This window comes from Quercus robur, chromosome 2 (genome assembly GCF_932294415.1).
Source record: "Quercus robur chromosome 2, dhQueRobu3.1, whole genome shotgun sequence".
Lineage (NCBI taxonomy): Eukaryota > Viridiplantae > Streptophyta > Magnoliopsida > Fagales > Fagaceae > Quercus > Quercus robur.
This window is the reverse complement of record NC_065535.1, coordinates 56325917-56340722: the sequence shown is the minus strand read 5'-3', so window position 1 is coordinate 56340722 and position 14806 is coordinate 56325917. Positions and strand designations below refer to the sequence as shown.

The 14806-nt window shown below is 41.3% G+C and overlaps 1 protein-coding gene across 1 annotated transcript; it reads left to right on the top strand.

Annotated features, from left to right (window-relative positions):
• The first annotated feature begins 201 nt into the window (after positions 1-201).
• On the top strand, positions 202-747 carry LOC126700902 (uncharacterized). The gene has a single exon (XM_050399070.1). The coding sequence runs from the start codon at positions 202-204 to the stop codon at positions 745-747; it is 546 nt and encodes a 181-aa protein (XP_050255027.1).
• The last annotated feature ends 14059 nt before the right edge of the window (positions 748-14806 follow it).

Here is a 14806-nt window from a genome sequence, read left to right as displayed (position 1 = left end):
ACCAAGTATATGAATACAGAAGACGCACTGTTGGCCCGCGAAGAGAAACCTAAGAAGAGAGAGAGGCAGGAGGATATGCGATAAGATAGGGGGCGAAAGGTCGCTAGAACCGGGGATCAGCATGATGAAAGGCGCTTCAGACCCCCCACAGGAAGATTCACCAATTTCACCCCATTAACCGCCCCAATCGACCAAGTACTGATGCAAATCAAAGATGAAGGAGCATTGACATTCCCCGGGAAGTTGAAAGGAGATCCCAACAAAAGACTGAGGGACAAGTATTGTCGCTTTCACCGGGACCACGGGCATGACACTGCCAACTGCTATGACCTGAAGCAGCAGATTGAGGCACTGATCAGACAGGGAAAGTTACAAAGGTTCATCAGTAGGGAAAAGATCGACAAACCGGAAGAACAGACCCCACGACGGGAGAACGAGCGCCCCAGACCACCAATAGGGGACATTCGGATGATAATAGGGGGCACAGCTGCAGCCGGGTCTTCCAAAAAAGCCCGCAAAACCTACCTTAGGACGGTCCATAGCGTCCAACTCACAAGATCCGTACCGAAGATGCCGCGAATAGGTAACCCCGTCATACACTTTTCAGAGGATGATGCTTGGAGACTTCACCATCCTCATGACGATGCGTTGGTGGTCAGCCTACAGATTGGGGATTATAATATGCATCTGGTACTCGTTGACAACGGCAGCTCAGCGGACATCTTGTACTATCCAGCATTCCAGTAGATGAGAATTGACAGGGAACAATTGTCCCCAACGAACGCCCCACTCGTAGGATTTGGGGGCGCAAAGATATTCCCTTTGGGCGCAATAACTCTAACAGTGACAGCCGGTGACTATCCTCAACAAATCACCAAGGAAGTAACATTTCTCGTGGTCGACTGCTCGTCCACCTACAACGCCATCCTCGGCCGACCAACTCTCAATTCCTAGAAGGCGGTAACTTCAACGTACCACCTAATGATTAAATTCCCGACGGAGTACGGGGGTAGGAGAGCTGCGGGGAAATCAAGTCGCTGCCCGAGAGTGCTATATTGCCATGATAGAAATGGAGGATCAACAGCAGACGATGTGTATCGGGAAACAGAAAGTAACGGCAAAGCCAGTTGAAGAGTTAGAAGAAGTAAGACTGGACGACGCACGGCCTGAACGGACAACTAAAATCGGCACGCTAGCCAGTTGGCCGGTGCGACAGACGATCACAACTTTCCTAAGAAGTAACCAAGACGTCTTCGCTTGGAACCATGAAGACATGCCGGGTATTAACCCATCAGTCATGGTCCACAGGTTGAATGTGTCACCCTCTTTTCCTCCAGTCCGGCAAAAGAAACGAGCCTTCGCCCAGGAGCGGGATAAGGCCATAGCCGAGGAAGTTCAGAAGTTACTAGGGGCAGGCTTCATCAGAGAAGTATACTATCCCGACTGGCTGGCGAACGTCGTTATGGTGAAGAAGGCAAACGGGAATTGGCGGATGTGTGTAGACTTCACAGACCTCAACAGAGCTTACCCCAAAGACAGCTACCCGCTCCCACGGATAGATACCCTGGTGGATTCAACTGCAAGACATCAGCTCCTAAGCTTCATGGACGCTTTCTCGGGCTACAACCAAATCCGGATGGATGTATCTGATCAAGAAAAAATCTCCTTCGTCACCAGCCAGGGATTATTTTGCTACAAGGTAATGCCCTTCGGACTCAAGAACGCCGGAGCAACGTACCAGAGGCTAATGAACAAGATGTTTGCATATCAGATAGGCAGGAACGTTCAGGTTTACGTTAACGACATGTTAGCCAAAAGCCTGCGCGAAAAAGATCATCTAGACGACCTTCGAGAAACGTTCGACACACTTCGATCATTCAACATAAAGCTAAATCCGAGCAAGTGTGCGTTTGGGGTCACGGCGGGAAAGTTCCTGGGTTTTATGGTGTCCCAGAGAGGAATAGAAGTCAACCCGGAGAAGGTACGGGCCATAATGGAGTTGGAACCCCCGAGGACGGTCAAAGAAGTCCAGAGTTTAAATGGAAAGATTGCGGCCCTAAACAGATTCGTCTCAAGGGCGACGGACATGTGCTTACCATTCTTCCGAACCTTAAGAAAGTCATTTGAGTGGACGGATGAATGCCAAGCGGCCTTCAACGACTTAAAGGCGTATCTCTCATCTCCACCATTGCTCAGTCCTTCCGTGCAAGGTGAAGAACTCTACCTTTACTTAGCAATCTCGCATGCCGCAGTGAGCGCAGCTTTAGTAAGGGAGGAGGACGGGATACAAAAACCTGTCTACTTTACCAGCCGTGCACTCCGTGGTGTAGAGGAGAGGTACCCCCAGATGGAGAAGTTGGCTTTCGCACTAGTAATAGCTGCTCGTAGACTTAAGCCGTACTTCCAGGCACACACAATCATTGTCTTAACAAACAAGCCACTAAGGAAAGCTATGAACAAGCCGGAAGCAGCAGGAAGAATGGCCTTGTGGGCAATAGAGCTAAGCGAGTTCGACATTCAATACCGCCCGTGGACGGCCATGAAAGGACAGGCAGTAGCTGACTTCGTCGCCGAATTTACTCTCGGGGAGGATCAATTGGCAGAAGTAAAGGAACAGTGGAAAATCTACACAGACGGATCCTCAAACAGGCGAGCCGGAGGAGCTGGAGTTGTAATACAAACTCCGCAGGGAGACACGATACGATGCATGATCCGCCTGGATTTTCCAATAACCAACAACGAGGCAGAGTATGAGGCCTTGGTGGCGGGACTAGACCTCGCAAAAGCCGCAGGAGCGGAGAACGTAATTGTCCATTGTGATTCACAAGTAGTAACAAGTCAGATCAATGGCGACTACGAGTGCAAGAACGATAGAATGAAGAAATACTTGGAAGAAGTGAAGTATCAGATCAACAGTATTGAAGTCGAATTCGTTCAAATCCCGAGGGAAGAGAACGGGTGGGCTGACCAACTAGCAAAGTCTGCATCAGCCGAGTTCGTAGTGGTCCCCGAACAGGTATTGTCGTTCGTGCAAACATCCTCATTAATCGATAACGAAACAAACATGCAGGTTGAGGACTCTGAGGGTGACTGGACTACGCCATTGATCGCCTACCTAAAGGCCGGGGTGTTACCGGATGAGAAAGGTGCCGCTAGAAAATTGAAGGTCCAGACATCACGGTTCGTGTTGATAAAAGACATCTTATATAAAAGAGGTTTTTCTCGACCATACCTGAGGTGTTTGTGTAAAGAAGAGGCGAATTATGTAATGAGAGAGGTGCACGAGGGTATCTGCGGGAACCACTCAGGGGCGCGGTCACTGGTACATAAACTGATCCGTGCAGGGTACTACTGGCCTACAATGATGAAGGATGCGCAAGCCTATGTCCAATCTTGCGACAAATGCCAGAGGTTCAGCAATTTCAACAGGCAGCCATCCGAAGATCTGACACCTATGACGGCACCCTGGCCGTTTGCGCAATGGGGACTTGACATTATGGGCCCCCTTCCTACAGCAGTCAGGCAGTTAAAATTCCTGGTCGTCGGCATAGACTACTTCACCAAGTGGGTCGAGGCGGAAGCCTTAGCCACCATCATGGAGAAAAATATCCGAAGTTTTGTCTGGAGAAACATCATATGCAGGTACGGGATACCCAGGGTACTGGTCTCTGACAACGGCAAACAGTTCGACAACAATGCTTTCAGAGACTTCTGCGCAGAGCTAGGGATCAGGAATCATTACTCGTCACCCGCACACCCACAGGCGAACGGACAGGTTGAGGTCACAAACCGATCCCTACTCAAGATAATCAAGACCCGTCTTGAAGGAGCAAAAGGCATATAGCCAGACGAACTACCTAGTGTCCTATGGGCATACCGGACCACAGCAAGAACACCCACTGGAGAAACACCGTTCCGACTTGCGTATGGGACAGAAGCTGTCATTCCTGCAAAAGTGGGGCTCACCAGCTACCGGGTGGAAAGCTACGACGAAGATGTGAACAAAGAAACTATGCACCTCCAGCTTGATCTACTGGACGAAGTCAGAATGACGGCCGAGCAAAGGCTAGCACGCTATCAGAATCTCATGGCGAGACATTACAACAACAAAGTAAGGCATAGGGACTTCAGGGTCGGGGACCTAGTGCTACAGAAAGTAATGGGAGCCGCCAGAGACTCTTCACAAGGAAAACTCGGCCCCAACTGGGAAGGACCCTACAGGATCACGTCATGGCTAAGGAAGGGCACCTACCACCTCGAGACATTGGATGGACGAAAGCTACAGCACCCATGGAACTCAGAGCATCTTCGGAAATACTACCCGTAGAAAGAAGAAGAATATGAGAAAGATTTTCAATTTCCCCTATTTATTTTTCTGTTAACTTTTACTATGTTTTCTCCAACTTTTGATACAATCTTTTTGTGCCTTTTTAAGCCCAAGGGGGCAGGCACTTGGTTTTTTTTTATTTATTTAAGTATTCACAGACAACTTAATTTTTCGCATGGATATGGATATGCTACAAGGAACATGTCCGCAAAGCGGACGGATCACCGAAACGGTGAAAATTCTTACAAGTCCATAAAATGGACGGTGCAGATAAAGGTGGTATAACCGCCACAAAGTGGACGGATCACCACAACGATAAAAGAACTGTCCGTAAAGCGGACGGATCACCAAAACGGTGAAAACTCTTACAAATCCACAAAATGGACGGTGCATTTAAAGGTGATACAACCGCCACAAAGTGGACGGATCACCACGACGATAAAAGAACTGCCCACAAAGTGGACGGACCACCGAAACGGTTAAAATTTTTTACAAGTCCATAAAATGGACGGTGCTTTTAAAGATGATATAACCGCCACAAAGTGGACGGATAACCACGACGATAAAAGAGCTGCCCACAAAATGGACAGACCACCGAAACGGTTAAAAGAGCTAACCATGAAATGGACGGTCATATTAAAGGTAAAACCACCACAAAGTGGACGGATAGTATATTCATGAGTCCACCTAATAGACGGATCCAATTAGAAGTGAGATAACTACCACAAAGTGGACGGATCCCCATGGTAGATAAAAGCTTTCAACAAAGTGGACGGATCAAAAAACCAATGCAACCCATTCGCGTGTTCATAGATTGGACGGACCCTCCAAAAGGTAAGTTTGTCCAAATTAACAATTCCCATACAGAAAGACGGAGAGAAAAATCCTCACGGATGCAAATGCTCAGTCAACAACAAAAATATGCATAAACATAGTCAAAAAAAAAAACATTGTTCAATATGAAGGCTGACATAAAGTAGAAATAAAAGTTTAAAGTGCACATTGACAGATAAGTCTACCGTGAAACTGCTCAAAATGTACAAGAAGGAACAAACCGTCCTCAAAATACAAAAATTACAAGAGATCGATCAACTTTCTTAGGGTCGGCATCCGGAACGTCCTTCGGCATGGCTGATTCTCCATCACCCTGAGCTGTTTCATCTCCAAAGAAGTCCTCCATATTTTCGGAAGCGACGGGAATAGCAGAAGTCTGGCCTTGGTCGTCAACTTTGATCATTGACACATCCAGCTTGGGATAGACCTTCTTGATCTGACGAAGCGAGTCGTCAAAGCCTTGCAGAAAAGAGTCCGCCAGCTCGCTCAACAAGGAGTCTGAGTCGCGGTACTCCTTGACGGCTACTTCTTTAGCATGACGGATCTCTTCCTTCAGTTCTTGGATCTCCTTCTCCTTCTTCTCCAAAACCGTCGATGCCTCGTCCGTCTTCTGCTCCAGCTCTTTCCTTGCTTTCTCAGAGAGCTCCAGCTTCTTCTCCATATTGGACCTCCATTTATGGAGTTGACCAAGCTCTTCCTCCGCCTGTTCCGCCTTTGCACGCACCCGGTCCAAAGTACTCTCACGATTGAGACATCGATCCAGTAATCCCTTCATCATGACCAAGGACTACAAACGAAAAGAGAGCCCGTCACGTAATGTATTAAACAAAAAAGGAAAAACAAACATAATTGACGGACATAACTCACTTGAGCAACAGCAAAGAGGCCTGTCTCTCCCATAGCCTCCGTCGAGTGATTTCCTAGGTCCTCATAATCCTCCGCCGTGATAATAGACGACAACTTCTCTAATGCGAACTTGGAGTCATCACGGAGAAGGGGAGGAGGTCTCTCTTGTTTGGTGTCCGGGGCCTTCATAAAACCCTTCCCCGTCCCATGCTTAGCTGGGGTGACGGCCTTAGCACCCTCAGCCATCAAGCCAACAACTGGTTGAAGAGAAATCTTGGGTTGTTTAAACGGACGGTTGGGTTTTGATGTCAGCTTCCTCTTCGAGGATGGAGCCGACCCCTTTGGTGCCACCTCGCCGGATTCCTTCTTCTTGACGGCATGAGATTTAATCAAAGCTCTCCTTTTTGCGTCCTCCATCTCTGCAAATTACGACGGATGAAATTAAACTAAATAGCGATGAAATAAATTGGCCAAGTAAAATTGACGGGCTTACGTCTGTGAACTCGCTCGTCGTATCTAATGGCCTTTTGAGTGGGCTCAAAACCGTCACAGTACCAATGTATGGTCTTCGGGTTCACCAACTTGGCCCAGGTCCTTTCCTCCAGCTTAGTTTTTCTGCAAATCTTTTCAAGGAAACTGAATTCCTCAAGGCTAACTTAAGGGCACCGTCTACCTGCAGAGAAAGACGATCAAAATATATATCTAAGAATGGACGGGTATGAAAGATATTACGAAAATAGGACGGGTGCATACACGATTGATTTATCACTCCCCAGGTTGTGTCAACAGGCATGTACTCCGTCTCCCCTGGACGGTTCATCCATCTGTCACCCTCCAGGAAGAAGTAACGACTCTTCCAGTCTCTATTTGAGTCTGGGGTCTCAAAGATCACCTTCAACAAAGGGCTTCGACTAGCAAAACTATACATCCCCCTTGATTTATCAATCTCATCAGGACGGTAACAGTGAAGAAACTCACGGACCGTCAATCTCCTTTCTCCATCCGACATTGCATCATAGAGAATCTCCATTGCTATGAAGACCCTCCAGGCGTTCGGAGTTATCTAGGTGACGGACAATCCCAGATAGTGCAAGAGTTCCCTATGAAGTGTGCTGAGCAGGAACTGAAGTCCTGCCTTCAACACCTGCTCGTATACCCCAACACCTTCTACCCCTTCGTAGTAACACTTCTCCGACACATAGGGTAGACGGATGGGAATGTTGTCCGGAATTTGGAAGTTGGTTCTAAAAGTGCTGAAATGTCTCTCCCTGATGACGGATGTGAACCTATGCACCGTCCACTCTGGTAACATGATGAACTACCTTAGTCCATCAGCACCTACAACAGACTCCAGTGCTTGATTCCCGTCGTCACCAGAACCCTCTATTTCAACTATCTCCACATCCTCATTTGTTGACAATAAAGAGGAGGTAGATGGACTCCTATCTTCGTCGGGACTCTCTTGGTCTTTATGACCGGACAGGTATACATCCTCGTATTCCGTCCCGTCATGAACCACCGACTGGTTACTTGACGCACTAGACATTTCCTACAATTGACGAAGAAACCTAAGACTGACGGGTTTGAAAGTATTGACGGGGGTAGTAAGCCTAACAAAAATGCAAGGACAGAAATGTAACTTGACTATGATATTAAAATAAGTACTCACCACACTTGGTAGAGGATAGTTGACGGTTGGTGTGATCTGCGGATACTAGTCCTCGACGGAGTGCTCTGACAAGGGTGACGACTTCGCTCTGACAAATGATTTCTGGTTGAAAATAGTAGAAACGGAAGAGTGACGCGCTTTATATATATGGGAGATGCACGGAAGACGAAGCGACGCTTTGATCCGATACAACGCCCATTCCGAGATTGACACGTGGCATACCCAATAAATGTTGACAACCTGTCAGCACGCATCAGCAGATTGTACCCTTTGTGGAACCATTAACTTTATGAATCTTCAGCCAACGGGTTGATCCATCTAGAAACGTCAGTTTCTCAACCGTCATCATTATGAACCTTTAATCGTCATCCCCCAAATTTATCTAACCGTCACCCTAATGCTCTGTCCATTAAAAACATTGACGGACCATAGGGTGAAGGGGGCAACTGATGGGTAAGAAATTGTGCAACATTTGGGCCTGACGGATTCGAAATCATGGGCCAACGTTAAGCAGGGGCCCAAGGTTTAGTCTCACTTAAAATGCTTGATACGCACGTTTAAAATCGAAGGGAATCCCAGAAAATCAGGAGGTTCGCACAAGGGCAATTCTAGAAGATCCGCCTTAATGAAAAGACTCACTCTACAAGGAAATATTTGCCCATCATGTTTGGGATTTCAGGAAAAAGAGTCCTACAAGGAAAAGACTTCTAGTCCAAGGAGGAAAGACCGACTTTCTTCTACTATAAAAGCTTGAATACTCTCGTAAATCAAGGTACGCAAAAAAACACCCTCTCTAGCACTCTAGAGTTGAGAACAATTCTAACTTGATCGTCGGAGGGTATTTGGTCGACACCACACCGGTGCCCACGGCAAGATCACTTTCTTTTTCTTTGCAGGTTGCTAGTTGCGGCGAGCGTGGACTGTGCGGCTCACTGGTGATTTCACGGCCTCATCAAGAGTGGTCCACCTAAGGTTTTGGGATTTGGGATTTCAGTTTGAACTGTCTCTAAAAATGGTGAAAATTGAACCTCATGTTTGTGTAGCAAATAACATTTAACTAAATTCTGATCAGAAATATGGATGGTCCAAGGCCAATCTATAGGATGAATCACATCCGGTAAATCTTGAACTTGATTATCATCCATCTAAAAATGGAAAAAGAATAGAATAATTAAAGTAATGATGATATAATGGATTATCTGCAAGAATTGAATAATAATATTTTGAGTAATAAAAAATTTCTAGTGATATTGATTCTATGGTAAATAAAAGAATTGAATTGAATATCAATATCACAATACTAGCTTACTCATCCCCATCGGTAATGATAATAGCAAACAAAATTAAACTAACATTTATAGACATTAGTTAAACTTTTGAGAGTAAAATTATAATTCTTTCAAAATTTTCTTGGTTAACAAACAAGATTTAGATCAAGTTTTGAGCAGAATTATATTTCTTTTAAAATTTTCTTGGTTAACACACAAGATTTAGATTAGAACACAAGAAGAAGAATAATATTAACAAAAAAATAAAAAATAACAAAAACAACATGACAAGAAGAAGAATATCAGAACCTATTGGCTGAATGAGGAAGAGAGATTTTACCTTAGGAGGAGAAAGTCAAAAAATCAAAATGAAGTTCCAAAAGTTTTTAGAAATATCTACACATAATCAGGGAATTATAATTCTTTCAAAATTTTCTAGGCTGCCAAACAAAATTTTATGTAGCATAGATGTAACAGAGTAACTTTTTACTATACAAACTAACATATATAGACAATAGTACAACACAAAAAAAGGCGTAAATACACTTTTAGTCCCTACATTTTGCACTTTTTCCATTTTGATCCTTACATTTTATTTTTACCACTTTTAGTCCCTAAACCAATTAACGCCTGACATTTAGGTCATTTCCGTCACCCAACTAATAGCAAAAGTTGATGTGGCTAACAGTAAAATAAAAAAATAATATAATCACACAAAATATAATGCCACGTCAGCATAACAATTTTAAAAATTAATTTTAACTAAATAAACAAAATTAAAACTCAAAAATCACTAAAATTAAGATCTAAAAAGTATCTTAAACAAAATTAAAAAAACAAAATATTTGAAAAATTCAAAAATATATGTTTTTTTCCCCAATCTTTGGTTGGAAACATGTTCAGACTATCTCTTTCTTCCAATTCCATTTCCAGTTACAATTCCTAACTAAAACCAAACAAATCCTTATAAACCAATTTCTCTTCTCTACTCATCCAAAAAAAAAAAAAAAAATTCTCTTCTCCTATCTCTGAGCTATTCCACAGTCCCCATTAAATCTCTCCAAACCTCTATCTCTACCTCTTGATCTCGCTTTCTCGACAAGGGTGATGAAAGCAGCGAAGGCGACGGCAGCAACGGTAGAGGCTTGAAGACTAAAGGTGATAGCGGCGGCGGCTTGAAGATTGGTTGTTCTGGGTTTTGCTCGCATGGGTTTTGGATATAGATCGATGCTTCTGTGCTTGTTCTGAGTTTTTCTGGGTTTCAAACCGATGCTTCGCTGCTGCTCCGCCACCGCTTAGCCCAGCACTCTAACCCCTCTACCCTTTTTTCCCTTCGCGATTTCTCTCTCACGAACCCATATTTGCTCTCTCTTTTCCAACCAAACCCAGTCGAGACAAAGAAAAATAAAAAACAACAAAAATCCATAACAATATCCACGAACCCAGATTTGCTCTCTCTCTCTCTCACGAACCCCATATTTGCTAACAATATTTATCAGCTCCTAGAAAATTCATTTTCTTGTATATTATTATTATTATTTTTTGCTGTCTTTGGGTTCAGATTTGAGCTGCTGACATGTTTTTGTTTTTATTTGTGTGTGTGATTTCCATTGTAAGATGTCTGGGAAGTGTGTTGATGTAGTTCGGATCAAATGTGTTTTTTTTTTTTATGTGGGTATCTGTAAAAATTTAGGATTATGTGGTGTCTCGGTGGTGGTGGCGGCGGCTAGCTTTTGGTGGTTGGGTTGAGTTTAGGTTGTTATTGGCTTTGGTGGGTTGGTGGTGGTGGTAATTACTGGTCGTGGGCATGATGGATAGAGAGAGAGGAAGAGAGAGACGTGTGTTCTTGAGTTCTTTGATCTAGGTTTGAGTTCTTGTGATCTTCATGTTCTTGAGTTTTTTTTTTTTTTTTTTTAAATTTTTTATTTATTTTAATATTTATTTTTAATTTAATTAATTAATATGTGTGATTATATTATTTTTTTTTTATTTTACCGTCAGCCACGTCAGCTTTTGATGTTAGTTGGGTGACGGAAATGACCTAAATGTCAGGCGTTAATTGGTTTAGGGACTAAAAGTGGTAAAGATAAAATGTAGGAACCAAAATGGAAAAAGTACAAAATGTAGGAACTAAAAGTGCATTTATGCCAAAAAAATAAATAACAATAATAAGGAGAAGAAGAAGAAGATGAAGAATTATCAAACAAGATTTAGATAGCAGAGAGATATCTGATGATGCTGAGTTGAGAAGAACAGAGTGTAAGGTAGAGAAAGAAAGCTCTAAAGGGAATGAGTCTGGGTTTGTTTATGTGTGTTTGAGAGAGACAGAGACAGAGAGGAAAAGAAAGAGAGAGGGAGGTCTAAGATGAATGAGTAATGATAAAATATGAGGCAAAGAGAAAGGTCAGTCGAATATGGGGGAGAGGCGGAGTGAGGTAGAGAAAGAGAGCTTGGTCTATGAGAAAAGTTTGTTACATGAGTAGGGCCCACCGAAAGACCCCATTAAGAAGATTCCTCTCATAGTAGATGTGGAAGTACCCTTCCTTAGCTTGATACTGAGCTTTGGTTTTCTACAAGAGTGGGAAGATGAAGTGCAATGAAATCAAGTGGTTCACAATGATAGAAAATCTTAGTATTGTGCTATTAAAGGTTAGAGATATAAACAAACTCATTAGAATATTAACGTGTATTACATACTATCACCTTCTAGCAAGACTAGCATAGAGCCATATTTGAAAGCTTAGTTTCTACATTGGTTGAATTTAGCTAGAAAACATGCCTTGTTTGATTTTGTAAAGAACCATTGGCTAAAGTCAACTATGATTACAAGGTAGACAATGCTTGGTAGTGGATTGTGAGAGACCGCGCCCCCAGCCCGTTTTATAGGATGTTGGGTTAAACCCACGTGAATGGGTGAAGTCGTGTTATTGCCTCTCAAAATAGAGGTTCGACTAGTTATATTTTCTCCTTTAGATTAAGGGTTTTACAATGGAGTCACCACTTATTTAATTATTGAGATAAATAAGAAAACCAAAATTGAAAAATTCCTCATTTTATTAATTTCAAATTGAATTTACATTGATTATAAGAAATTACATAGATTTGGTCCTAGGTACAATCTAAGATAAAGTACATAGTTTTGTTCCCTAGTTACAATCTAGAAATTGAAAATTATATGGATAAGCATTTAATCTACTAACCCTTGATCTAAGTTCGGAGGCTATGTTACAAGGTGGGAAGGTGTTAGGCACCCACCTTGCCCGATGAAACCGGTCTTCTAGATTATGAAGGCCAACATTTATATCACATCATCCAATATGTTATCAATCAATTTGCATATTGAATTTAAAGTGTGTGCATGTGATAAATCCTAATTCCATTTATTAAGCATTCATTTAGATTGAAAAAATATATTCTAGTGAATGTATGTGTATGATAATATCCTAGATTCAAGGATTTGAAAGAATTATGAAACAAACATATTTTTCATATTTGTGATATGGATTTAAGATCAAATCTAGTGTTCATGCATGACCATGTGATGAACAACCAAGAATATGTGAAGAACACATAAGAACATTTAAGAACATTCAAATATATTCAAAAGAATTTAAATAATTACTATCATACTTTAATCCTAAATTCTTATCATGGCAACACAAAAAACAAGTTAGGGAAATGGATTATACCTTCATGCAACATTCATACGGTGGAGGAGGAGACTCTTGATAGAGGTCTTAAGGGTGGAGGAAAAGAAGAGTTAGGAGAGGAAGAGTGAGTCTCACTCAATACCTTGAGTCTCAGAAAGACCAAGATATGACAAGACTACTCTACTTCACTAGAACTCAAGAGAGGAGAAGGAAGAGGGTTTTTTTGTGTCTTGGAATGAAGGAGGGGGGGTTTATATAGTAGTGGTGGAGGAAATATGAATAAGAGGTTATTTAATGAGAGGTGACAAAGAATCATGAACCTAGACCTCATTTTAGTTTTTGAGGAAATCTGATGCATTAAATGTGGAGATTAGTGAGAGTGAGAAGCAAGCAAAATTTGGTTTTCTCGTAGCTACTTTAACAGCCTGTAAAACCAACTTCGAAAAATCATATCTTACTCAATTCTGATCAGAATCGTCTCATTCTTATACTCAAATTGAAGCCCTGGATGTGTAGTTTCTGGGAAAATTAACCTCATTCATAGATTGAAAATATTTTGAGAGATATCAATGAAATGGTGAGCAGAGGTCATTTGTAAGAAAATAATTTCAGCACAATTAACATTAATAGGTCTCAAATTAGCTCTCAATTAATATTAATTGGCTCCAATCACTCCCATTTCAGACTTAATTAGTTTTGAATTTACCTTAATTAAAAGATAATTACACAAATTACTCATTGAATGGTTAATGTTTAACTATCTAGTTAATTAAATGTGTGCAACCCTACCATAAAATGTAGTCCTAACCAATCAAATTATAACACATCGTCGATCTCAAATTGATTATACTTATAACCAATTGAAATCAATTATTCATAATCACATATAGTCGGACTCAATTTGTGATAGTGCATCTTAGCCATTAAAACTTGATTTGATGATAACTTTCAATCTAGTGGTCTGATTAGGACTTATGACTAGTTGATTTGATCGTTACAACATCAAGATCATTTTGGTGAAATGAGATTAAGGATCTAATGACCAGAATCAAGATGCATATCTCCAAGGCAAAATTACCATTTTACCCTCTAGGTGAGGCTAAATGCAAGTTGCAAAATAAGGTGTCAACATGGATGTGTCTAGTGATACTTTGTCAAGGTGTTTTAATTTTCATCAATGATCAGCTAGAATCATGTTTTCTTCTTCTTTTATGGGGTCTTTGGGTTTACAACATAGATTATTATGGGATTTTAAGGACTTGTTTTTACTACATATATTGCTAATACAAATGGATCAAAATGCTATTTTGGATTGGTTATTTGCCCATTACACTTTTAAATTTTTACACTAATATAGACATTAGACAATGGGGTGGAAATTAAAAATTTAACACCAAAATAAGGTGTTAACTTTAAATTTTTAATTTTAGGATATATTTATAAATACCCAATGTATTGGCAAGCACGTGCACTTGCAGCTCACACTAGTAGACATAAATGTTCATAAGAGGTTATTTGTTGTGTAAATCAAGATCTCAAATGGAAATAGTAGAATGTCGTTTATAAAAATTAATCTCATCGCATGCGCTTCGTGTATGCATGAGGCGCCTTTTTTTTTTTTTTTTTTAGTGTTATAATTTTCTATTCATTTCAATTTGAGGTTTAAGTGTATATTTAATCCTATTATGCATTTGAGAGACATTGATACAGTCATGAGTGTATTAGGCTAGCTCTAAAAAATGAACACATTAACACACGAACATATGATTTCAATGTTTTTTGGGTGTTTATTTTTTGTGGCTAGCCTAATGACACTTTTAACTGTATTAATATTTCTTAAATGCATAATATGATCAAACATACACCTTTTTTTTTAGAATGAATACCTCAAACTTTCATTAAAAATATTAACCAAAGTCGGCCAACAGAACATTAAAAAGGTGTGGTGGAACATCCTCCATTCGCACAAAATAACCACTAACATGTCTAGCAAGGTTATGAGTTACAACATTACCTACTCTATGAATATGGGAAAAATAAATTTGAGTAAAAGAATCAATTATTGGCCTAGCAACAAAAATTAAATGACCAAAAGAAGCAAAAGACTCCTCCTCACTTGTGAATGTTTTTGATAACTGTCTTGGAGTCCCCCTCAACCACAATATTAGAAAAACCCAATTCAAAAGCAAAAGTAATTGCTCTGACTGCAGCT